Here is a 27,716-nt window from a genome sequence, read left to right as displayed (position 1 = left end):
GTAAGAGGAGGAAGGAGAGGATCTGTAGTCTCACAAATAGAAATTGTGGGCCAAAACTAAAAGATAGTTATTTCAAACACAGTGTGAAAAAACATAAAAAGAAAATTATAAAAACATTCTTTATTATATACATCCACTAGTTATATCCAATATTGCACTCTCAAGGTGGTTTCCAGAAAACTGTTAGAATATATTCCTTTTGGAATCTGATGACAAGCAAGGCTGTGTTAAAATGACATTCAGATAGCAGGAGTAGACCATCTGTCTAGACAATCTTTTGACTCAAAAGCAAACCAAGGAAACAAATCTGATTGGACTGCTAGAAGTTACCAGCTTCAGATTGCAGAGAGAGAGATGTTCCAAGGAAGGTCTGAAAACAGAGAATTGAAAGGACAAGGCAATATTCATGTTGTAACAGCTACAGGTACAAGAAGGTGTGATGAGCAGATCACAAAGAAGAATCACATGGGATTCATTAGTGTAACAAAACACCCAAAAAAACCTAGAGAGGAGGTGGTGGTAGCAACAATACTGTGGAGCTCAACTCCCACGTCTTTAAAAGCCATTATTCTCCAGTCACTCCTATATTTTGTTTCTTTCTGAACCAGGATACAGATCATTCATACATCATATTTCTGATAATGTATTTACTGAACAATTACCAAACCCTAAACTATATTATCTGTGGGCAAAACCAGAGTTTAAACAGAATTAATTCAACAGTTTCCCTGACCAATGCATTGTTATTTAATTGCCTGTGGTCTGTGCACAAATTGCAAAGGACACAACCAAAACCTTAGCAAGGTGTAGTAGAATTTAGAGGTAAATAAATATTCTTGAACACAGTGACTCAGAGAAGCACATGGGATCAAAGTGCCTCACGTACTCCCAACCTCTTGTTCTCTTCTGAGTCAGCAAAGTTAATGACACCCACTGGAACCCAGAGTCTCACACTTCCAGAAGTCTCTAGGAGCCTTACGATGAGGTTTAACAGTCTGAGATTCAACAGTCCAAAAATAGCCTGAAGGTCTCAGCAGGTGCTGAGCTCCTTGTGCGTGTTCTCCCATAATGTCTCACTATCCAACTGATTCTTTTAGGAACCTGGTTCTGGCATGGTCTCTGCAGGCTTTGAAACTGGCAAAAGGAGAAGTTATTTCAGAGAGTTACAGAGATCTTGCAGAAGTGTTTTGTTAGGCTGTTTCTCTTTAAAAGTATATATGGGGACATTTAAATTTTTCTGTCTCTGACCTTTTCAACAGATGATGACAGCTTGTAGATAATTACTTTCTCTAGATGCTACAGTGGCAAAAAAAGCAGCTGAAGATGAGTTCACCAGAACTACACACCATGAGTACTGGCTTATTCCAGTCAATGCAGTCATCAAGACAAACAGGTTTTAAGTGGTAGCACAACAACAGATACGTGATTATAACTGAACTGACTTAGCACATACTTTCCTCACTATTGCCAGGGTCCAAGCACCTCCAGAAACAGCTTCACTGTACAGCATTGCTCATAAGCCTTTGGGAGGTCTGTTGTAATATATGAATAATTCAGAGAGAGACACAAACACGGCCATAGATGCAGATGTAGGATTAAGGTTCTTTTGATTAATGCTAGAGGCTGTCTACACTAGTTGTGAAGCAGTCCTTCATTCCAGCACCATCAAGTGGTATTTGTAATAACCCTGGTTGCTGTTCATGCTGTGTTTTGTTGGAAGTTTCAGTAGTTTTCAGTGCATAGGATTCCTTTGTCTCAGTACTCAGATGGCCTAAACATGTTAGACAAGAGTCTCTCATCTTGACAAAGTTCTGGTAAGTGCTTTCACTGGAAAAACAATACAATACTGGGTCAGCAACACAGTTAAAGGTAGTCAACAGAAGAGAAATATGGTAAACATTAAATATTTTCTCAGCAAATGAGCAGTTGTTCTCCAACAAGCTACGAACTACAAGTAGGATGTGGTATGGCCCAAAGCAGACTAAAAATATGAAAACAGTGCTTGAAACCAGTCTTTTAATTTGGATTTTCTTCTTCTTTTGAGTGCCGGGACTTTTGTGGACAACTCGTAAAATCCCACAGTAGGAGAAGGCCAGCAGAAAGAGGGGGAAAAGGAAGCCAGCAGAAAAACGGTAGTAATTGACGTTGTGTTCCCATTTCTTGATGGGGTAATGCTCAAAGCACACCAAGTGGCTCTCAGCATCCATACTGATCTCTCCATGTGTGAAGACAAAGCAGCATGTCATAATTTCTTTGGCCCAGATGATGATGCTCACGATGGCAGCAGCCTTCATGGTCCGAAAGCGCTGAAAGCGGAAGGGGTGCACCACGGCCAGATAGCGGTCAATGGAGATGCAGCACAGGAAGCCCACGCTGATGTAGATATTTTCATACAGAATGATACCACAAACTTTGCACAGCAGCTCATCATAGGTCCAGTTGTCATGCTGTAAAGCATACTGAAGCCAAAAGGGCAAAGAAAATAGGTACAGCAGGTCTGCTATAGTCAAATTGCAAAGGTAGATACCTAATTCATTTTTAGCTTTGATCTGTAAATACCCATAGTACAGTGATAGGCAGTTAGCTGGCAAGCCTAATATAAACACAAATATGTACACCACAGGGGATAATGTCTGGTGGATATCATGATTAATATTGCACTTCTCAGTTTCATTCTCTGTGAAATTCACCATCTTCTGCTTCTCCCCGAGTTAATTTCTTCCACAAAACTTTAGGCTGAAGTGACGACTTGCTGCAGGATGTTAATAACCTGAAGATAAATCATAAAGAAGTCTTTAGAAGGGATACAGTTGTTAAATACACTTTTTCAGAAAGCTGCCTTTTCCTAGCCCTAAGTCTTTGATAAGACTTCATAACTGCTTGGAAATCAAGGTTCACATAACTTCTACGTACTGTTACCTAGTATGTAACAGAAAAGCTCCAGAATCACAAAACAAATTTCAAATATTTGTTGCTTTAGCTTTGGAGGTATCTAAAATGTGAAGAAATATCATCTCTGGTTTACAAATGGGGCAGAAAAGTAGTAATCAGATTTGTCTACAATGGAAAAGGTGTCTCTGGTAAACCAGCAGTCCACACAGACTTCCTTAGAGGATGTAGGGTACACAAAACTCTTGATTATTAATTTCCATTTCTTAAATTTCCCTTTATATACAAGATACCATATAATATACTGTTCAGTCGAGCAGAATGGAAAAAAAAGTAGCACTCTGTCTTACAGTTACTTGTAAAAACAATCCTGAAAGCAAGCTGCCTTCCTCTATTGGAAGGACATGGTGAAACTCTGGTACCATGGTCTCAGTTCTATAGGATATGCTATTAAATATTCCTTATTTGCCACCAACTCCCAAACCCACACATTTACGACTTATACATTTGTATCTTTTCATCTTCACTGAGTACTAATGTAATTGTTTTCACCTGAAGAATCTGGTATAATCCAAACACATATCCATAGAAGCCATTGCTATGCTGTGCTATACTACTGCACTGAACTATACTGTAACTAATACACAAAAACCACTGCTGACAATGGGTTAGCACTCAGTTCTACGAGGTCAAGCCTGGACCCAGCTCACAGTGATGAAACCCTCCACTAAACAATTAAATACCCCATTCAGCATTTTAGCACCTCATGATAAATTCTCATGAGCACAGATGCTCAGCACTGGAGAACAGCAGGGAAAACTGTGCCTAGTCTGAAGGGAATGCATGTTTAACCTGGTGGTGCAGAACATCAAGACTGTATTTCTTTCAATCTCTCCTCAGAAAATTCAGGGATGCTGGGTATACCTTCGTCAGGTTAACAATTTGTGGACTCTTTTCACAGCTTCAGATAGCATGGATTCAAAAAAGGCACTATCCAAACACAAAGATAAGGCATTGCTGCTTTCTTCTGTTTGCTATGCTAATTTGCATTTTTGTCATCGCCTTCTGTCCCATCCAGAAACATAAAATTTCTTCCCAGGCAGCCCTTACAAAACATGACCACACTACAGTAAAATAACTGTCAGTTTTAGCATTTGAGAATGTAACTGTCAAATAATCTTTTTAATACATGTTTTTGGGTTTTTTAATAGTGATAGGCTTTACTCCTGTAGAAACTGAGAACAAAATCACTTGCTTTAAGCTAGAAAAGAATTGCCTGGATGAAATAAGTGATCAAACCTGCAAAGAATTTCATTCTTTAGCTTCAACCAGCATATCTCCACAGATTTCTCAGCAAACATACTAATAAGAATTGGGATGTGGTTTTCATCCGTTTACTTTCACTTTTTCTTTCCAACAGAGAGAATATCAGCCCTGGTTTTGGTGGAAATGTCCTTGGAAGCTCAGAAACTCTTGAGTCATGAAACAACAGGCCAAGATAAGTTCATGTCCCTCAAAACTTTTAACTCCACTCTTCAATGCAACTTGTGTGAAAGATTGCTCAAGTCCAATACTCTGCTCTTCTCCACCTCTCTGTCCTAAGCAGCTCCCTTGGGGTTTTAAGAGACTCACATTCTCCACCGTGGGTGTCACAATAGTTACAACTCATTCATCAAGCTCAGCGGGAGAAATGGGACCCAATCACAGTTACCTGTGGTTCAGTTTGAAGTTTGCTCCAGGAGATTGCCATAATCTTCCCCTGGAATAAATATGACAATGTTATAGCAGTGCTGACATGTACAGCAGAAATTAATCACTAAAGCTATGTACAAATTTCCCCAAACACTGATACCTAGGGACCATTAGCTCCCCTGTAACACTACACTATCTAAGGCTTCATAACCATCACATATCTCTTCCATCTGCAGACAAGGGCAGTGCACAGAATCTTTGCTGAGGCAGGTTTGATAACCTTCTTACCCCAACCTACCTTTTATAATCCAGATCTCCAGGCCTGAGTTTGTACTTTGTAGCATTTCTGTATAATGACTTGGTGACTTTTACATGTAAGGGTTTGCCTGCAGAGGATGATTGGCACACTTGTTATCCTCTAAAATGCCTAAAATCTGAGACCTATTGTCATATCTACCAGCACAGTGCCCAGCCAGTGTCCAGCTCTAGTTGATAAGGCCAAATAGTAATTCAAAAGCTGTTGACAGTTTTAAAAATTCAGAACTGTCTTTAAATGTCTAGCACTGAGTTTCATTTAGTGTTACCCAGTGAGTCATTATGGACCACAGTATGAGGAAAAGCAGATGTACACTACAGCTGCAGTGTTTTTTGAAAATTATTCTTTTCCTCTAAGAACTCTAAATGTCTTTACCAAATTGTGTTTATGTACAGAGAATATAATTATCTGTAATACGTAAAATCATTTCTGCTTAGTTTAAAAGTCTTGCCAGAATGCAGAATGTGAAGGAGACAGCAAAAATCTTATTGATACAATATTATAGTAATATAATATACACTTAGGATTACAGCAACATTTCCTGCTCCTGGAGGAAATTCTGGTGTGGGCTGTTCGAGGGGGCAGGAAGAGAAGGCTGGCTGTAACAAATCTCTTTGCTTTGTGCTAACAAACCCCCCCCAGTTTAAAGATGCAGATAAAAAAATAGATCGAGATTCTTGTATAATACCTGTCTTATACTCCTATTCTGGTCAGTGGAAACAGTGAGACAGGAAATCCTTCCTTTGTTTTGGCCTCCTCTGTGTAAGGGTTCTGGTCTGCCTTTGTACACTGTGACACCTATCCCTGGACTATGGACACACTCTGCAGCCAAATGGAAATACAGAGGCAGTTCAGCTTTTCCCCAGCACCAGGTACGCTACATATAGCTCTGCACCAGCAAGGGAGTGAAACTAGAATTTTTTCAAAAGAACAGGTATCAAAAGATTTCAGTTCTTTTCAGGAAAGGGAATGAAAACCTGAAATCAGAGGACAGAGTCCAACAAACCCTCTGGAAAGGAGATGTGATTGAAATAAAATGCAATGGAAAAAAACCCCAGAAATTTGGAAATGGGGTGACCAGGATGAAATGGCCTGAGATGACAAGTGCAGTGAAATTGTCCAAAACTCGCTGTAATTACTGCCAATAAAACCCTGAAATCACGAAAGAAAGGAATAACAAAGCCTGTTGAGAAGATGCTAAAGCAATGTAATGGTTAAAAAATAAAGGGAAAACTTGGAAACAAAGTGAAAACACTAAAAGTGAATGGAATGACAAGAAGTGCAGGGAAATGGACCCAAGCTTGCCCAAAAAATGCTCATTGAAATTGCAAGATTTCATTCCTTTTCCTTAAAGGAACAAGTTTAAACAAATGGATGTGTTATTATGAACATATGACACAATACTTTACAAGCTGTCTGAAAAAGTGGAAATTGTAGGAAATGTGATGCCAGGTATAGAAAAGACAAATACCTCTTCCATTACTTATTGGCCACGTCTGGATAGAGGGAGGAGAGAAATTTTTAAAGTTGCTCTATGAAAAACATCTGGGGTGCAGACAATCAAAAAGCTGAAAGCAGTTACGAACAGGAACACACAGGCATTTATTTTAGACAGCTTTAATATGGATATAGTGCAGCTGCGTGACTTTTTTTAATCATCGTTTATGTAACACCTTCAGTATCATGAGCCTGCAATCATTTCCAGGCAATATTTCTCTCTCTATTATGCCCACACCTTTTAGATGATACCCATCTAAGCCCAAGTCTTGGCAATAAATTAGAAGACTCTCTCCATCTATGTGAGCTCTAAACAATCCTCTTATTCCTGGATTAAAAATAAAGCCAAGGACCCCAGAGCTTCAGAAAGCCTCACTTTTTCATGGTTTATACAAGCCAATTTTATTACTCACTGAAGAGTTCAACCACAGTTCTTTTCTTTCCCAACTCCTTTGTGCTTTAGCTGTTGACAAACACATGACTTGCCTCAGCATCATGAACACTGGGGCTGCTCATGTGTTAAGCACTCCCTGCTGACAATGGAAGCAGCCAGATCCACTGGCAGCAACAGCCTCTTCACCCTGGACCAAGTAGGAGCATGGAGCCCAGGTGGGTTTTTTCAGTTTAGGGAACACTGCTACAATTTATGTTGTAAGAAATCTGTCTGCAACTAGGCCTACGTATTTTTTTGGCAGAGATAAACGGGACTGCACCAAAGGACTTCCTTGTTGGAATTTGCATCTGTTGTGCACCCAGCTTGTCTCATCCATAAAGCACTCACTTCCATTAACAAGGAGTGAAACACACTTGTGTGCCTGCATGGTCTCTTGCTATTTAATGTCTTTGCACCTGTCATGCAGTGCAGACAGGCCTGAGTCATTTGGCTGTCATTGCAGGATTTGAACTGTTCTGCATATCTTGGAATCAGAGACCTGAGGTGGTTTCAGTTTAGGACTTGGTTCAGGTCATTATCTACACAAACGCCAGCCCTAAATTCACATGCTAAGCTTCCGTCAACACTTGTATGTTTGTCAGACTGTTTGATCCTGTTTCACAAAGCCTGGAAACACAAGGCCAGATAAGAAGGCAGGGAAGTGATGAGCAACAGAAGAGACTAGGGACTGGTCAAACAACATATAATGGGCAGGAAAGGGATAATACCCTTAGAGTAAGTTTGAGGGGGAAAAAAAAGTAGAAGAAAGTAGAAATTTGGGTGCACCTCCAAGTATGAAGAAAAGGCATAATGGGTTTAATTGGAAAAATCTGGGGTTAATCAGAAAAATTTGTGTTTAATTGGAAAAATTATGATGTTAAAGATGGACCTGTTGGAGCAGGTCCAGAGGAAGGTCACTGAAATGACAAGAGGGATGGAGCACCTCTCCTATGAGGAAAGGATGAGAAAGCTGGAGTAGTTCAACCTGGAGAAGAGAAGGCTCTGGGAAAACCCTCTTGCAGCCTTAAGGAGACTTACAAGAAACATGGGGACAGACCTTTTTAATGGGATTTGTAACAACAGGACAAGGGGGGATGGTTTTAAGCTACAAGAGGATGGAATCAGACTACATACAAGGATGAATATTTTCATGATGAGGGTGATAAAACACTAGCCCAGGTTGCTCAGAGAGATGATGGATGCTCCATCCCTGGAAGCATTTAGGGTCAGGTTTGATGGGGCTCTAAGCAACCTGGTCTAGTTGAAGATGCCCCTGCTCATTGCAGGACAGTTGGACTAGATGGCCTTTAAAGGCCCCTTGAAAGCAGAAAGGTTTCCAAACCATTCTGATTCTAGACAGGTATCAAGTAGAAAGAGCCATTAAAGACAATGAAAGATATTTCTGTTAACACAAGTAAAGGAAAAGAAAGACAAGTACATATGAAACACAAACACAAATATATATATTTAGTTTTATAATATTGAATTTATATAATGTATGTTTATATGGTATGTATGTTTATATAAAGATATATTTATATGAAGATATATTTATATAAAGATAGCTGAAATATCTGCCGTTATTTTTTATTCCAATCTTTAGAACCAGAATTGTTAACCAGCATCTAAGAAACCTTTTTAAACAATAGGATGGGGGCATAGAGAAGAATAGATCAGCAAAGGCGAACAGATAATTTTTAAAACTACATGCAGTCCAGGAGATTTAGTTAGAGCAATTGGTGAATTATTGCTGGTAATGTTTCAGAAATTATGACAAATTGGAGTAATACAGACATCACACTTTGTTTTGTAAAAAAGAGGTGTCAAACTGAGCTTCTAAACTGAAGAAGTTTACATCTATGCACAATCCATTCAGTATTTGTAACTTGAAAGTGGATTTTTCTAATGTGAACCTCTGCGTACAATAATTCTTACTCTGTATATCTGTTTCAGTTGAAGGGAAGGATAAAAGTGTTCTGTAAATTACAAATAACTTTACTTTTGTCATTATCAGCTGACTTGTTTTATAAACCTATTGTTAAAAAAGGAAGTCGGCAACCATTTTTCAGAATCCACATAAACAAAAGACTAATTAGTCATCAATGCCCAATTTTTCCTAACATGGACATGCAATTTTTTACAGTCTTGAGTAAATCATTCCATTTGCTCCATCTTTTGATATTCTGGGAATTCCATGTTCTGTTTCTATATCTTTCAATTTCAGGGTTTTATGACTTTGGGCTTCTTTGTTGATGCCTCCACATATAAAGGACAACGTGAGATGAAGGGCAAGGGAAGCTGGTAGGATAATTAGCACAGTTAGTCCAATATCATAGAATCATAGAATGGTTTGGGGTGGAAGGGACCTTAAAAATCATCTCATTCCAAACATGGGCAGGAACACCTTCCACTAGACCAGGTTGCTCTAAGCCCCATCCAGTCTGGCTTTGAATAATTTTAGGGATGGGGCACCCACAGCTTCTACGGGCAACCTGGTCCAGTGCCTCACCATCCTCATGGAATTTCCTTGTAATATCTAGTCTAAATCTTTTAGTTTGAAGCTGTACTCCATTGTCCTGTCACCACATGCCCTTGTAAAATGTCTCCCATCATCTTTCTTTTAGGCTCCCTCCAGGTACTGCAAGGCAGTAATTATGTCACCCTGGAGTCCCCTCTTTCCCAGGCTGGGAAATCCCAATTCTCTCAGCCTTTGCTCACAGGGGAGGTGCCCCATCCCTCTGATCATCTTGGACACCCTCCTCTGGACTCACTCCAACAGGTCCATGTCCTTCCTGTGCTGAAGACCCCAGAGTTGGATGCAGCACTGCAGGTGGGGTCTCACCTGAGGGAAGTGGAGGAGCAGAATCCCTTCCCTCACCCTGCTGATCATGCTGCTTTGGAGGCAGCCCAGAATGTCTGGCTCTCTGGGCTCCAAGTGTTCCTGTCCAGCCTACCATTCACCAGCACCCCCAGGTCCTTCCCAGCAGAGTTGCTCCAATCTGTTTATCCCCCAGCCTGTGTTGATACCCGGGATTGCCCCAGGTGCAGCACCTTGCACTTGGTCTTGTTAAACATCATGAGATTCCCATGCACTCACTTCTTGAGCTTGTCTAGGTCCCTCTGGATGGCATCCCATCATTTAGGTGTGTCCCTCCTCTCTTTGGTGTCATCTACAAATCTGCTGAGGCTGCACTCAATTCCTTCATCTATGCCATTAATGAAAATGCTAAATAAAACTGGCACCAGTATGGATCCCTGAGGGACAGCACTTGTCACTGAGGTCCACTGAGACTCTGAGCCATCAACCATGACCCTCTGCATGCAAATGTTCCACCAATTTCTTATGCACCTAAGAGTCCACCTATAAAACCCACCCTTCTCCAATTTAGAGAGAAGGATGTTGAGGGGGACCATGTCAAAGGCTCTACAGAAGTCCAGATAAATTACACCTGTGACCCTTCCCTTATCCACAGATGACTCACTCCATCATAGAAGGCCATAGGCTGATGAGACAGGACTTGCCTTTGGCAAAACTCTGCTGGCTCTCCCAAATCACCTCCCTGTCCTTGATGTGCCTTAGCAGAGTGTCTGGGAAGATCTGTTCAGTGATCTTCCCCAGGCACAGAGCTGATGATAACAGGTGGGTGGTACCCAGGGTCTGCCTTTCTACCCCTTTAAAAGATGGGTACAATGTTTCTGTTTTTCCAGTCACCTGGGACTTCTGACTGACATGACTTGTCAAATATCATGGACAGTAGCTTAACAAATATATCTGCCTGGTTCACCAGACTACACATTCTATCTCACACTACTACTTATTCTTCAACTAGGATAAGGGCCTTTTTACCTCATGTGAGGTCTGAACAACTGGTTGAGCATAAGACAGTGCTGAAAAAAAAACTTTGGAAAATCCCTATTTATGGTAATAAGAAGTTCATGTAATATGTGATTTCAGGCAAGCAGTCCAAGCAGTATCAAGGAGGTGAATCACAGCTGAAATTAGTCATGCTATAGCTGCTTCAAACCTTTAAAGAATGACCCTAATTTGCCCCCCATTTCCTGCTGTTAAAGGTCATACAAGTGGACAACATGACCGTCCAAGTACTTCACTGCTGAGTTACTGTGACTAGTTCCTATCTACAGGGTACGTTGAAGCTTTGTGTATGACTTGGTGGAGTACAGAACAGTGGGTGGAAGAAAACACATCACACCACTTCCTGCAGACATCTTAAATCACTCTATTACTCAGATAAAAGACTCCAAGTCTTCCTTTCTCCTGAACTGAAACCTCAGCCAAGTCAATGTCCCTCTCCTCCACAATCCTCCTTGACACAAAAGCCAAAAAAAAAAGTAATAATCAATCAGTCATAGACAACAGAACTGCTTATAATTCCAAACTTGTACACTGATCTTCATTGAACAGGACAATGCAAGAAAAACCAAGATTACACAGGTCTTGCTTATTAGAGGCCACATAAGCCATGATCAACATACAATATTAGTAAGAAACAATGAGTGGAACAACTGTGTTGTAGCCTAGGAAATAAGAAATAGGAACTTCACCCTTATGAGTTAAATGAGTTCTGATTCATTTTACCATCTACAGTCTTGGGGAAAATCATCCTTCTGATTCATTTTCTGAAACTCTGTATTATTGCCTCTTTTGATGCTGCAGCCTGCTCTGACAACAGCACAGTGCTACATCAGGCAATGCCAGATATCCTGCATTGAAGTCAGTGACTTCAGGTTTAATTCATATCTGTATTGCATTTCAATGATTTTTGCCCTTCTTGGATTCCCAGCATGTCCCTGCAGCCCCAGGACTGCCACACAGCCCCTGTTTCACAGAGTGGCTATCCAAAGGGAGGCATGGGAGTCACCCACAGATTTCTCTGCTGCCTGAGCATGAGCCATCCATTTATATACCCGGGCCATAGCACACTGCCATCACCCTGTCCTGGTCAGTGCACCCCATCCTGGTCCCCACTCTGCATCCTGGTCAGCACACCCTGTCCTGGTCAGTGCACCCCATCCTGGTCAGCACATGCCAAGGCTGAGCAAGGCACTGGCTGTCAGTCTTTACCTTCAGCCAGATGCTCATGGCCCTGGAGCCAATGAGTGCATTGAGAACAACTTGCTCCCTGTACCCACATGCTCATGCAGAAAGGGAATGGAATGCCAGCAACATGCAAGGCAGTATCTTCTGTCAAGCATCCCCAGCTTCACTCAAGGGAAAACTTGTTTAAAAATGGACAAGCTAGAGAATGAAGCAGGGACCAAATTATCTTTCAGCTTGCATCCTTTGTAATGCCACTTTGAATGCAAGGATCAACATATACCTCCAAACACCCATCTATATGATTTTTTCTCCTCATTTACTGATAATTCAATGGACAGGACTTATTGAGCAGTGCTGCTGACAAGCCTGGGACATCCATAACCAATCCTTGATTAGTAACTCTTGACAACCAGCAAAGGTTGTCTGATAGAAAGATTTTGCTTGCCAGGTCTAACTGAAACGTGGTTGAAACTCTGGCATGTCTAAAGAGATTGAGCAGATCTCCTGTTTAAGGAGAATGTTAGCATTTTCATTATTTCATGCATCAGCAAATAATGATACATTCAATATAGTAATCTCTTTTTAAAATGCCATTTTCTGCATATATGATTCAGTATATGATTCATTTTGTACTGCAAAAGTTTTAAGACATGGTAAAGTGAAAAGCTGCTTACAACATTTGAAGATTTTTCCCTTCCACTCCTCATTTTTCTTTGACTTAATTTTTTTCCCTCTGTTTGGATTTATCTTAATCATGGAGAATAAATTCATCATGGGATAGGAGCCTGTTCAACTGAAGCACCTCACAGTGTGTCCACCGTTGCCATCTAAAAATGTAAAATAATTCCTTTGCGTCTTTGTACTGTGTTTGTGTTTCCGGCTTACACTGCTCACCATTGTACACTTCAGATATGTTTCTGTTCTAGATCCAATTCTTTCTAGTCTAGCACACCATCCGCCCTTCCACGCACTTCTGTTTAGCTATGCTCATTTCCTTTTAGGCTCAATTGAGTCTTTTTTGGCTCTTGTTGTGTATTTCTGTATTCCTTCCTTGGATACAGAATTGGAGAGGTGGTGTGTGGGGTGCATTATGCATATGTATTTGTACATGTTTTCAAGTAGTCCCCATCTAGCTGGTAGAAATATAACTCTACTAAAATATCCCTTATTTCCTTATTTCCGATTTCCCTTATTGGTTTTATTTAATCAATTTTCTTCTCTTTTTTTCGGTTTCCCTTCTGGAGATTAATAAACTTTCTGGTAGAACTGAGTCAATATTCAGAGGTAAGACATGTTCTTCCATTGTTATTTCTCAGTGTTCTCACAAGAAGCAGTGTGCCTTGCAGAAGGTTTTTCTCTGTGCTCTTTCCCTCGTGGCTGGTCTTGCTCCCTAGACGACTATTGAAAACAGTCTTTTTTTTTTTTTTTTTTTTCACTTGAGGGTACAGGACTCCAATAACCTAGTTCCCAGTGGATTAATCACTTTATTTAAAGTGCTGGCATCTGTATCTGCGTTTTTGCTTACATTTCCATTTCCTGATTTTTCATTTCTGAATAAAAGAGGTTCAACATAAAAACTGAGAAAAATAGTTGAAGAGGCATGACCTCACAGAAATGCAAAACCCCCCTTCTTTAATAGTATCAAGGAAGCAATTCACAGCAGAAGCATCAACCTTGCTGTAAACTATTTGCACTTCCAAACACGCTTCTGACTAAAGAAAAAAAGGGAGAAAATCAAACGCTTGTTACAGGGGAGTTCTGATGAGCTCTTGAGGAGATGGAAAAGCTGGCACAGGAGATGTGAGATTCCAAATTGAGAACCATTTAGAAGACCAGGTCCTGCTTTGGGATGGAGGTGTAAAACCAGCTCTGAAATTTGGATGGAAACTCAAATACCAAATAATAATATTCTGACATTATAGACTCAACGGATTTTAATTTAAACCTCTTGTAAGTTTAAAAGACAATTGCTATTTTAAAAGCTATGTCTGAACAGTTCTTAAACATGGAGCATAAACCAGATACACCCTCTAATTAGATATGAGTAGACACTAAATCATTATCCATCACAGAATAAAAACTCTCCTTCCTTGGCAGAAGGAAGATGAAATGTTTCCAGATATAAAATTATAACATTCTAATGGTTACTAAAATACTAAGTTAAAAGAAAGTCAAACCAAGAGATCTCTGAAACATTTCCCTACTGGTATTTTAGTATTTTATTCAGGTGTCATTAAAGGGACTAAACTTTGATAGTTCAATTACATTTGCTTTTGTAATTAATTTGTTATTTATCTTCCCTTTCTCTGTTGGCAACTCAACCTCTCTTCAAAGCTTTGTGTCTTTACTGCTGGCCCATAAGACACAACATAAGAGAAAGGAAGCTTAAAATCTTGCTGAATAAAGCAACAATGTTCAGAAACGAAAATCCAGGCTCAGGCTCAGCCTCGCAGCAATAGCTGTCTGTAACAATTTCTGAGTGGACAATGTCAGGAGAACAACTCCTGTGGAGCAACAGTATCAGCAGCAAAGTGCCCTCTCTGTTACACGCAGGTCAGACCAGTTTTGCTTTTCTGTTTGATTCTGGCACGGTGACAGATCTTAGCCTAAGCAATCCCAGATCGAATTCCAAGACAACCCAGCTGGAAAGAAGTTTGTTGACACAGAAACAATTTCTGGCAAGAGGGCTCCATGGAGAGGATCAGAGCATATACTTTCAGGTGAGCCTGTTTCTCACTTTCCCTCTAACAGGATTTTAAACGTATTATCTACTCTTTTTCAGACAAATTAGCTACAGCTCCCAGACAAAGTGCCCAAAAAGCTCTTGTTTTCCTACCCCATTAGCAGAGTTCAGGGTGATGTTTCTGGTGGAGAAAAATTGTTACAGTGGATGTATCCCTTAGAGAATAAACTGCAATGTTTTTCTCAGCTGCTGTTACTTACCAATACCTTTAGTTAAAATTATTGGTTAGTTTCTTCTAAACATTAAAGCTGTTCTGTGTCTTTTCAAAAGCACTGGCCACCAGCTGTCAGGGTCAGCAGTTCTGCAAATGCTTCAGCTGGCAGAATAATTCATAACAAGCAATAAAAGCCACTCAGAATAAGCTTTATAGGAAAAACAAACATATTGGAGGAGACAATCAGCTAATTATAAGGTAATGAGCCTCACAAGACTGCCACTTCTGGAGTTCTCTTTGCACAGTTCTTCCCTTAAAAATAATTACCAAATTGTGTAAATGTCCTCATGAGTGGACATGACTTCCTTTAGTTACCACCACACTGCACAATACAGCCATCAGAAGTGAAGCCCCAGGGCACCACAAATGCACCCTCAGGTCAGGACTAGAAAAACTGGAAGAGAAGAAATTTTCTTCAAATTTTCTTCACTGTTCACTGGGATGCCAAGAAAAGTCGCATTTAGAGCATGAGCTGGCAAATCTGAGCGACACCATCCACGAGGCTGGTGAGGTGAGGAAAACTTACACTAATGCCTCCAGCTTTGAACACCTGGCTCCGTGCAACTCTGCTCAGCCACAGGCAAGAAGCTTCCTGTCTGTCTGACCTCACAAGCAGCCTCAGACTCATCCTAATCAATGACATCTAGTACAGTGACACCTGTGTACACCTAGCTTTGCAGAGACTCACTTTCCTCCCTTCCCTTTCCCCATATCCCACTTCTCTCTTTTCCTGCTTCTGTAAGATTGCTTACAGTTCTCAAATTCAGAACAAAAGGAGTCAATTTTTGTCCACCAACCACAAAGTGAAATAAATACCTCTCACTGAAGGTGTCAAGTGGCACAAGTTTTTTTAAATGAGATATTGGAATCACCAAATCTTTCTTCATTTAAAACTGTTATATTCAAATCAGAATGCTGTGATGTACACATTTTCATCTCTGCTGTCACAGAACGACATACTTGTCTGATCCTATAAACCCAGTATTTTCTTACAGTATTCTTCCTAGACCCTGTAAAGGTTTTTAAAATTTTGGGCATGTACTTTCCATGTTGACATCTTACCTACAGCTGTATAGCACCAAGTCTAAAATAAACTGGAAACGGCGCTCTTTTGCCTCTTTGCTCGTGTAACAGAAAGACTTTACAAGTGCTTGTGGAGGAGCAGCCTGGTGTGGGGGAACAACAACGTAGCAGCAGTAAGATGGGGAGGCAGGAAGGACGGGGGCAAAGAGAGTAGAAAATTTTGTTTCCTCAAAGAAGAAATGAAAGAGTAGGTATTAAATAAATGTGACTGAGTACCTTTTACTGGTTTCTTGATTAAAGAGAACTTGAAAGAAGAAGTGGTTAGACACTCTGCCCCTCTGGGACCAGTGTGAATACACGGTGCTAATGTGGAAAAAGTCACAGTGGGTACTGACTAACAGACTGCTCAGAAAGTCCCATAATGCTCACAGTGACACTATCACGTCTTATGAGCCTACATGTTGCCATTTTTACTTACTTTACTGTTAAGTGTCTTTATATTTTTATTAATAAATACCTGCATGTGTTTTGAACAGAAGAGGACTGCTATATTCTTCTAAATTCTCTGTTTCTCAGCTTCTCTCCACGTGCAACACACAAAAGAAAGCATCACTCAGTGAATTGCTTTTCTTGTTTCTTTACAAAGACTGACAAGAACAGGAAAAATGTTCTCATAAAAAGGACAAGCTAGAATAATGAACAAATTTTTTATCGTCTTGGAAAAAAAGATTAATTTCTCACCTGAAGGATTTCACTTCTCTAAAAAAACGCTCATATTTCAAGTATTCCAAGCCAGATTCTGAACAGCAGCAAGAAAAGTGACTTAATATTTGGAAAATATAGTAATGACATATATTTGAGATACAAAGACAAAACTATATAGGTGTACACAGGGCACCCACACATCAAGGTATGTGGTTTAGCAGTTTCATGATAGGTGTAACTTTTGGCTTGATTTCTCAGGGAAAATAAAGTATTTAAGTCACTTACTAGTCCTTCAAAATATCTTGTATCTATTCAACTTATACAGTATTAGTCAGTTCTCTGGAAATGACTCCAGGAACTTATCTACAGGCTACTGCTCTGATTCCTTTCTGCAAACAACAAACAATTTCTCAGTTTATCTTGACAATTTCCTTTCATCAATACAACTTGAACATTCAGCTCTCCTTGTGCCTAACTGGAACTCAGTAAAGTGCTTCTGGGAAAATCTTTATTCAAAGTTCCTGCTAGGATGAACTTTGCCAAGGAAATTAATTTTGAAGATGTGAATTTTCTTTGACACATTGCTTTGGTTGAGTCCTTGGAGCCCCTCGCTGTTTTAACAACTCAGATAGAAAACTGTGTTACCACCTCTCCAGGGTTGAGATCTGCTCAATGATGGAAAATTAACTTGCTTTCAGGAATTAATCGATAAAAATGAAACTCACCTGTTAGCAGAGTTTATGCAAAGAGGTTTTGCCTGCAATGTGAAGAGCACAAAACTTCCCTTCTCCTCGCTTCTGCTCAGGCTGCTGGTAAAGCTGTCCTCCTCCCAGCTGTGAGCAAGGCTGTCCGTGAAACGGCGCAGGAAAGGAGGAGGAGATTGTGTTTCAGCTCCTGTGCTCTTTATGGCTCATCTGTGAAGGAGTCAGCCCAGCCCAGCCCTCTCCTCCCCCACTCACTCATTCATAAGCAAGACAGATGAGAGTGCGAAAAGCAGGCACCGAATACAGAGACTGCAAAGTACACGGAGTGGTGTTTCCTGCCATCCCCACCGGCACACACGCTGACCAACAGAGAGAACTGCACTCTGATCACAGCAGCTGGTGCAGAGGCCAAATCCAGCTGCTTCCAGCTTATCTAAACACACACAGATGTTGCCTAATGCAGGCATATTGAAAAGTATACAGAATGTTAGTGTTGTTATTAGTATCATTTACAGCAAGTTGTTTCTAGAGCTCGAGAGGTCAGACCATTACATCCAAACACAGCAGAAAGTGATCTCTGCAAAAGGAAGCATCTTCTTTTACTGTGAAAGAGCAAGGGCTGTGAGAGGGGGCAGTTCCTTCCTCTCCTGTCTACACAGTCAGACAGACTGAGGAATAAACAGACTGAAGGGCTTGCCCAAGGTCGTTCAGGAAGGGTGCAGTAGGTGAAAAAGATGACTGCCTGCTAACTCACAGCACTACCCCTATTCCCACAGGAGTGAAAGCTGCACTGTGGGATATGTATTAAATTGTCTCGCTCAAACTGAAACACACTACTCTGAAAAACACAGATAAAGACAAATTGAAGCTGGAAACAAAAGCTGTTACCAGTTCAGGTTCTAAATTGGTGTGTAACTCACCTGATGTAGTGCTCTGCCATGCAGCTGTAGGGACACCAGTGGCACTGCACGGTCAGAGCAGCACTCAACCAGAGCTCCCTTCTGCTCACCGCAATGGGCAACAGTGCTCTGAGAGCAGCCAGACACTGTGAGTCTGGAAACTGGAATCTTGTGCAGGGAACTCCAAGATGTGTTCTCCATTTCCAACCTGGTGGAAAGCAGAATGACATAAGCACAGAAAAAAAAAAATTAGAAAAAATTAAACAAACCAAAACATGGAGAAGACACAAGAACATTTAGAAAATTTGGAAATACTATGGGAGCACCCATGGCTAACATCAGAAATAGTATCAAAAATAACTCCTCATTCCAAACACAGGCAAAGGGCTCTTCAGGTACAACAGGCTACCAAATGGCAGAGTCCTTCCTCTGCCAGAGCCTCTGGTGATCAGAGATCTGAAATTATCTGCAGGGTTAAGAAACCTCTCTGAGTTTCTGAGGAGGGATACAGCAAAAAGAAAAAAAAAAAAAAAGGAAATTCTTGGATACGGTCACGAAAAGCTGCAACAAGCAGAGAACCGTCCTTTGCAGGCTCCCTGTGCTGCTTGGAGGATGTCAGAGGTCAGGCAGCACAGCGGTTGAACAGGCAAGGAAGGCACAGTCTCCCAGAAGCACAGCCAGAGACCGAACACCTCTGCAATACTAAGAAATATGAATGGTTGATGTCAAATTTATTAGGACTACTGGGAATACTCCTCTTCTGATTAATTGCTGCTGTTGTTTGTAGTTTAATTTTTTAAAATTTTGTACTAATTTAATCTTTATTATTTATTTTTAAATACGTATATAAGAATACATAAGAAAATCACCCAAACTGAGACCTTTCAGGAAGTGAAATTAAATTAATTTCAACACCTCTTAATGCAAAATTATGTACCCTTGGATACTGTAACACTTTTATTGGTGAATTTATAAAACATAGTATAAAGAAAATGAAGTGCAGTAACTTCCTTTGAACTATTCTTCAGAAAAAAAAACCCCAAGGCATTATAGTGGGCTACTGGCCTTCCCTGAGAGACTGTCTAGGGCAGAAATCATGTTGTACCTAGTTCTCACTGGTGGCTGCAGGGAAAGCATTCCACCTTCTGCAGGGTCCAGGCTGCAGATAGGGAACAAGCCCCAAGAAGAGCCACGGACAGTGATTACCCTTTGGGTGCCAGGGAAAGCAGAGATGCTGGCAGAGGTAACATTGTGGGCAGTATCTTATCCTGGCTCCCACCTTGGTTGCAGTAGTCTTGTCATGCTGATGTGTGTACATGCTCAAAGATGTGTTTTAGCCCTGCTGGAGGTGGACAGAATAACCAGAAAGCACAGCCTGAACCTTGCTCATCAGACACAGTACAGGTCTATCGCAGTGGGCTGAAAGGCAGCACCTCACGCACGCAGCTGGTAAAATTACGCCTTGCAAGTGGAGCAGAAACAAGGACTTCCACAAACCTCCCTCTCAGAATATCACAGAGGAAAGTAAACTCCAGAAAAATCCTGGGTTTGTTTCCTTTTTATCCAGACATTCTATTTTTCTTGTCTCAGCATGCAGTTGCTGTAATGCAGGTAACTAAAATAATGGGATTTAGGGGCTTGGGTCACCTGCCCTCACCACTTCCAAGGAAGCAGAGCCATATGTTGCCACCTCCATCACACACACTCAGCCGCTGCAAGTTGGCCATATTTAAAACTCTCAAAATGAAAAGAAATAACATTTTTGTAGCCTTTTATCTCCATGAATTATACAGTAGTTATTAAAGCTGACAAACAGCTATTACTCGCTGTAAGTAGCAATTCTAGCTTTCCGCTCACTTTGGTCAAATCATTTCAATGCGTGTGATTAAGTAACACTATTGAATTGAATTGCTCCTGGCTTGCATATGCCAAAACCAGAAGCAGCAAGATTCAAAAAAGAATGGAGCCAAACTGGTGTTATAAATGGAACAGATGCCATGAAAATGCAGCAGGAAGGAGTCCATCTAGACAATCTCCTTATTCATTGAGGAAAATTAGACTAGCTCCTCTAGAGCTTCTCTTAAATTGCCATTAAGGAAGATTCTGCCTCACCTCTTGCAATGTCTCCATTCCATGGCTAGGACTGTTCTTAAGAAACTTGCACTAATATAAAAATTTTTACCTTTCATGTTTCCAATTAATTTATCTTTTTATTGCCCTTCTGTGAATGTACATGAAAAACAGACTACTGCTCCTTTCTCAATATTGATCATTTAAAGGTCTGAGGATTAATCATGCTGCCTCGCTTCGATTTTTGCAGATTAAGCAACCCCACTTTTCCAGTGTTTTTCATAGATCATGTTTTCCAGGCCTCTGCTCACCCACATTGGTTTCATTTCCAGTCATCAACATCCCTCCTTAAGCATATTTTAGCAGAGGCCCCTTCTGGCAGTGTTGGTATTGATTCCAAGTACCTGATCTATGCTTTTCCTATGAGGGTCAACTTTCCTATGAAATTTGATTTAAATGCTTTCAAGCACCTATTTTCATAAGGAAATGAGGAAAACAAGTTCTCTCTTTTGCAGTGACATGCCACAAAGACAATTCCCATTTTCTATAGCTGAGTAACAAGAACTTGCTAATACTCTTCCTGATACCACCCTGGAGTCCCTGGTGGGCCAGCTCTTACACTGCCTGGAGAGGTGGTTGTGCAACAAAATGCTTCACTTGTTTCAGAGGTTTTACTGCAGCTAGGCATCTTGCTTTATCTAGCTGTTCTTCTCCCATTTTCCTTTGCTTCTGTTCTTGTCCCTTCTGCACTGTACCATGTGTTATTTTGAACCTTTCCACAAGTTAGAAGGGCAACAGGTTGTTCACAGGAACATGTAACCATGCTGGTGTTTTCCAATCTCCTTCAAAATTTAATTTCAAAAGCACTCAGAATGTCCTACTTTTGCCCACCTCAGCAGAAGCAGGAACCTGGAAGGGCAGCGAGGACTCAATAAACTAGACAGGATGAGCAAGCCATCCCTACAGGATGCCAGGTTCTTGCCAGGTAACACATGCCTTTCTAATTCCTTCCTGAGGCAGGAAACATGTTTCATTTACACGGAAAATGTAATTTAACAATCTTTTGCACCTAGACTACAAATATCCAACAGAGAGACTTCATTTTGCACACCAGAAATGGGCTTCATGGGGTGAACTTGGCAACCAATACTAAGTATGGTGGCTACCTGTGGATTTCCAGTCATCCTCTGCAGAGGATTAAGGACCTGCAGAGGATCAGCTGGCCTGCTAGAGTGCTCTGTGGTACAGCTGCAAGCACCCAGCTCTTCCCTTTGCCTATAAGGGCAGAAAGGCCTCACTCCTAGAGAGGAGTGAAGAGTGAGGTGATATGAGCTATCCAGGAGCTCTGCCTGCTTCTGTTGACAACACTTAGCAACGCAGATGCAGGCACAAAGGAAGAGAAGAATGTTGAAATTTCTAAGCCAAGACTATCAGAATGAATAAAAAAGTTTTTTCAAAATCTCAGTATCAAGGACAGTGAAATTCTTGGTAGTCGTTATAGCTACTCCAGAATCCAGGCTAAAATACCTCTGCTCTTGTTATCTACAGAACAGATTGAATTAATTCTATCCCCAGCTATGGTGTCCCTAGAGACACAGGCCTTGGTTGCAAGGACCCATGGATGATTGTGGATATGTTGGTGTATTAATGAACCTCCATTCAACTATAGAAAAGAAGGCTGGTCACAGATAAGTGGAGTTCATCAAAAGAGAAAGCCATATGGACTTGATCTGCTCTGCTGCTCCTCTTCCCCCTATTAGCATGGATCTGGGAATTTTAGTTTGAGAAGAACTGTAGTCATAAGGTAGCCCATACACCAATGCCCCAGTGCAGTGAGGAAGATGGGACCTAAATGCCCTTGAACCAATACTTCAAGGACAAAATAGTCCCCAGTCTTATATCAAAGTATGAATGTTCATAGTTCCTCAGATAATGGTGTTCACCATAAAACATTGTTGCAGACATCATGCTAAAAACAATAGACAGGGGTCACTGAGTTCACTTTTTGCTTTCCTTCTCACATTCAGTTTTAGATTCCCTTCTAAAGTATATTGTCGTTTTCCAGATAAACCTCATCAAATAGATATAACCTGAGAGTTTAACATGTGAGGGGAACATTTCTTCTGACTTCAGTTACAAAAATTAATGTGGATGAAATTTGGTACAATAAAGTCTTGTTGGTATCTGTTTTCATTGATTTGCCTGATTACATAAGAAGAGAACAAGCACATGTTCATATAGGGCAGGGTGGGAATTCAGGATCTGCCAAATGGGACTCTGTTACCATTGATATGGCTGGTTAAATAAACAAGGAAAAGGATCTGTGTTCATGGGAGCTAAATGTAGGTAATAGAACTGGGCTTCAGGAATTCCAAGTTTTTTTCAATTAAAGAAGCCAAAAAAAAAGCAAGGAAGGAAATTCTAAAACAATGAAAATGATGTGGAAACTTGTACTGTTAAAAGTACTGAAGACTAAATAGAAACAATATTGCCTCAATATGCAAAAAGTGGCATGGATCTTCTTAAATGCATCATCCTATGAATATTTTTAAGTGTTAGCTAGTTCCCACAGAGAATAAAGGTAATACTCTGGGATGAAGAACACAAAGATGTCTAGTGCTGGCAAGAAGTCACAAAGGAAGGAAAATTGCTGGAGGTGAAATGGGTTTGACCAGACTGTAGTAGCTGTTGCACTATCTGTGCTGTAGGATGGGATCTAGCAAGAAGGCTCCTTCAAATACTTCATGCAAAGAATTTCTACCAACACACCATGTGGTTGTTGTTGGAAGAAGTGGTTTTAAGAGCACACCAAAGCACTAAAAATATACTGTTCTCCAACAAACATACATAACCCCACCTCCTTTAAGCCTCAGCTATCCAGAAGCAAGATGCCACTGTGTGAAAACATAAGAAAAATAGCAATAGCAGAGAGATCCTCTTGCCAGTGAAGGTACCAAAGCTGCATTCTGGAGTGCACACAATGGTTCCCTCACTGGATGCTGCTTTAAACTTTTTGTGCTCTAACTGATCTAAAACTACTCTGCATGAAGAAGGAACAACTGTACCAGAAAGCTGGAAGGTATGATGGAAATGGAGTGCATAAACAGTACAATCCTGCTTACACAGTGCTGTTAAAACAGCTTCCTAAAGCATTCTACCCCTTTGCATCATTTACTGAAGAACCATAAAAGCTGTGAACAAGCTCCAGAGACTGACCTAACTGAAGGTTACCAACTTTAGCTTAATTTTAGTTAAATTCCAATAAATTGATACAAGTTCTAGCCCATACAGTTTGTGCTACCTATTTTCTCCATCTGCCTTTTCACAGAATCATAGAATATACTGGATTGGAGGAGACTCATAAGGATTACTGAGCCCAACTCCCTGCTCCTTGCAGGACTAATCTAACACAAGCATCATTCAGATGCTCCTTGAACTCTTTTATACTCCAGTGAGCAAGCAGTCCTTGTTCAGAGGACTGCAGATGTAGAAAAACTTCCCAAGATTTTTCCTTCACATTTATTTCCCTGATTTGCATGATTTCTTCTACTTGCACTTATAAATAGCCATAAGGATCCTACAGGGGCACTCAAACTGACTGGGAGTTTTCCATCCTGTAGAAGGCTGAGATGCTGCAGCTGAGCATGCCCAGCAGCTCTAAAACACACTTATCTGTGGATTAGGTATTCTGTGGGCTCACAGTGCACACAAATGCAAGTCCAAGTTTTGCATAACTAGAGAATAAAAATTATCTTGCAAAGGTGCAAGGAAGAAAATTTCATGGGTTTAACAAGAACGGGATTTTGGCCAGAGATACTTAAAATGGCAAGGGAACATGGACTTCCAAATCCCATAACCTTCACAATACTCTGTCAAATGGTAAAACAATCGCAGCAGTAGCTGTATGAAACACTCACCTCAGTTCTTCAGGCATACTTTTCCAGTTCTTGCAGAAAACTCCCTCTTCCCTCCAATGCAAGTCTCCAGAGATGCCTCCGTAGTTCACTGGCAAGTTGTGCTTCTCCATCTGGAATATCCTTCTCAAACTCTCATGTTCTTCCTTAGCAGTGTGTTCCCAAACACAAACTGTGCTTTTCTTGCCATTAGTGCATCATGTACTTCCAGACCACTCAGCAACTGCAAAAGGTGAAGTGATCTTTGACTTGTAAATTTCAGGGGTTTTTACATGGAGAAGGTGCTCACTGTTCCAAATGTGGAATTCAAAGGTAGCCAGCAGGTTAGAGAGGAAGAAGGAGACTCTTATACTTCCATCTGATGGTGTTTTCTTATAGCAGAGGCTGCTTAGCTCTCCCATAAACCCTCTTATATAAATCAAAACCATTATAACACTATATTTTATTAAACTATTTCATTTCATAAGAGCCTGGTGCAATGAGTCTCACAGCTTCATTTTCCCTTTCCTAAGCACTCTCTCCTTTAGCAGAGTTTCAGAATCACACCCTAGAGTGTCACTCACTGCAGAGGGAGCTGGGCTGCTTTTGCTTCCCTTGTGCAATACAACTTTTCACAGGCTGATGTCAATGCTCAGATCCTCTGCTCTTTTTCTGGTATGCAACACACAAATCACACACTTTGGCATGGACTCACTATCAGAGCTACATAATCCTCAGTTACGATAATCTTTGGATTAAAATGTTCAAGTATTTTAACTAGAACTGATTAGAACATCTGGGAATGATGAGCTGACAGTTTCCATGGCATTCTGTATTATGTTGTGTTATGTTTTACATTCCTAGTTTCCGTGGAATAACCACATTTTCATTGCCCTGTTCTCAGGAGAAAACCAGTTTTTCTTCCCTACCATAACATCCTAGCCCCCCATGAGAGTCAATAAATATACTGTCTTTTCAATGTTTCAGCTGAGAGAGGCACAAGTATCTTCCACTGGGGCCCCTTACTCATCCATGTTACTCTTTAATGGGATTCTCCACAATCCTTCAAATCTGAACTTACCTCAGCTTTCTGTCACACTTCAACAACTCACATTTCTGACTTTAGGACACAGGTTAGCCTTTTAAGGACTTGCCTATTTGAGAAGCTATTGAACAACAGCCCTCAATTCTCTACTGTTCTCTTCATACTTCTAAAAAAATCCTTGTAACTGGAAAAACACCGTTTAGTTTTGCAAAACTTGCCATAGCTTCTCCCAGTAACTTTAATCTCCTGTCAGTACTGTCTTAAATCACAACTTTTTCACGCTTTTCCAGCTGATGCCATTCTCTCCTAGTTCATATGGCAGCCTCCACCACCAGTCTTCAAGAAAGACCTTCATGGCCCAGTCTAATTCTCCAGTTTAGCAGCCCTTTATAACAATGACTTCATTTGTTGTTTCCAGTAACTGAATTATTTCACTCTGCATTGTTACATCAGGTTAATCCTTTCACACGAACTAACAATTTCTGGGAAAACGTCTTCCATGTTCTGTCTCAAAAATTTACCAGTGGCAGAGCTAGTATGTCCCCAAATGTCTGAACAATCAGAAATAATTTCCGACCACATGCTGATGCAGTTTTCCTAAGCCAAGCATTAGTTATTTTTACAATGTCCTTAACACTTAGAACTTCCCTCATTATAGAAAGAAAAAAGTAAATTCTATTTTTTCACATTCTATTTTTTCACATTCTGGTTTTAACTTCTGAACTCAATTAACTGAATTCAGAAAAGGTCTGCTTTTCACAATCAGGTCCCAAGTTTGAGAACAGCAGAAGAATATCTAATGGGAAGAAGGTTTCCGTGACACGCCGTCTCTGTAAAGGACCTCAGCTCTCTTGTGAAGGATACACTCTGTCACTGCAGAGCACGCAACCCCCGGCAGCTATTCCCACAGCAGTCATTTATTTTACTTCAAACACACTCCGCCATTTGTTTCCTTGAGTCAAACAGCTTCACTGACTTCAGAGTCTGAGCACACTGCAGGGAGGGGTGTTGCCAAAGTCAGAGCCCTTCGGCTTTCTTGGAAAACTACTGGAAACTTAGCTGCCTCCTCGGGATGGATCCCCTTCCAAAACACGTCCTTTAATAGAAAACTCCATCTCGAGAATTAATGAGCCCCTGAACGGCTTGAAGCGTTGAATCCAGAGCATTTCGCAGCACCACTTAGCACATAATTAGCAACCTTCAGAGAGCACACCCTTCCCTCCTGTCAGGAAATATCAGCATCCCAGAGCCCATGCGGAGCTGGGAAAAGGCGGTGTGCCGAAGCCTGGGGCTCCTGCAGATCTCCCCTTTTCCCCAGTGTCCAAGAGGCAGCGGCGGCAGCTGTGGCCTCAGCCAGCTCTGTGCTCTCTGTGCCGCACAAGCCGCAAACTGCAACAGCCGCAATTTCACCTTCACTTCTTGGAAGGCATCACGAAAGAGTCGGGAGCTCTGCGCCGTCCCTGACCCTCACAGAACACCTCTCCCCACAGCTCCCATCTCCTCACGGCCCCTGCACCTGCCCAGCTCCGATCTGTTTCCCTGTAACACAGCCGCTGCCTCCCCCTCAGGCGCTGCCGCCGTCTCGGGCCGCAGCAGCCCCGGCGCTGTGGGCAGGCCGCTCCCGCCCGCCCGCTCCTGACGGGAGGAAGATCTGCCCGCAATTATCAACCGAGCACATGGCAAAATGACCGCACCTGCCACGGCAGGGCAGGCACCTACAGCAAAACTTCCCTTAACGTTCCCAGAAAGGCCGGAGGGCCACAGACAGCACTGTGAGCTTCAAGCTGCTCCACGGTATAACCTCTGCATTTAGAATTATCCCACATCTGAATGGTACTACAAATGTACTTAGCACTTTTTAAATTCAAACTCACTAGAACTGAAAGGCAAATAATTGTAAATAACTCAGAAACTGACAACTAAAGTGTGCCACTGGGCAGGTATTTATAGCAAAAGCAGATCTACAGTGACTAAAGTCACAGGTCCCTTCCTCAGCAGCCCAGCCTGCACATGACCTCCAAAAAGAAACTGAAACAAGGGAGAAACACCAGTCTTGAATCTTTAGTGGTCTGGCCAAGAATCCATTTTGAGATAACATTTCTGGAAGAATTTCAGGTTTTTTTGCCATTCTCTCGATGTTGAAAGATGAATAATTTCTCAACTTTCCTAAGGCATCCTGAGAGTTAAGTACAAAATACACATGATGCAAGCTTGGTCAAAACTGACAACAGGTTTGCCCTTGTCTGAAGTGCTCGGAGAAGCACAAAAAACGTGTGGTCCAATTACAGAGTGAACTGTAAGTCACTTGTTTTGCATGTTCAACCCTCCTGCAGCCTTCAGTAAGAAGATTACAATTAAACAAAAAGACTTCTGGTACACCTTCTATGTTATAAAAACAAATTCAACCTCATCACATAGACATGCAAATCAATACTAAGGCTTATGAAAAGCTGTTGCAGACAGATCTCCAGGACTGTGAATCACATTTTTTGGGGGGGGGTTTGTTTTTCCAAGGACAAAAAATACAACATTAA

The 27,716-nt window shown here is 41.2% G+C and overlaps 1 protein-coding gene across 1 annotated transcript; it reads right to left on the bottom strand.

Annotated features, from left to right (window-relative positions):
* Positions 1-174: 174 nt before the first annotated feature.
* On the bottom strand, positions 175-18,274 carry GPR68 (G protein-coupled receptor 68). Its single transcript, XM_033062953.1, has 4 exons — positions 18,196-18,274; positions 17,297-17,416; positions 4,601-4,648; positions 175-2,770 (listed from the first exon to the last, which is right to left on the bottom strand). The coding sequence occupies exon 4, from the start codon at positions 2,691-2,693 to the stop codon at positions 1,617-1,619; it is 1,077 nt and encodes a 358-aa protein (XP_032918844.1). The 5' UTR covers positions 2,694-2,770; positions 4,601-4,648; positions 17,297-17,416; positions 18,196-18,274; the 3' UTR covers positions 175-1,616.
* Positions 18,275-27,716: the final 9,442 nt, after the last annotated feature.

This window comes from Catharus ustulatus, chromosome 6 (assembly GCF_009819885.2).
Source record: "Catharus ustulatus isolate bCatUst1 chromosome 6, bCatUst1.pri.v2, whole genome shotgun sequence".
In the NCBI taxonomy this organism is placed as follows: Eukaryota; Metazoa; Chordata; class Aves; order Passeriformes; family Turdidae; genus Catharus; species Catharus ustulatus.
Note: the sequence above shows the minus strand (reverse complement) of the source record. Positions and strands in the feature narration are given on the sequence as shown.

Excerpts from the sequence above, each read along its gene's own strand:
- GPR68 (XM_033062953.1), bottom strand. The coding sequence starts at position 2,693 with ATGGTGAATTTCACAGAGAATGAAACTGAGAAGTGCAATATTAATCAT.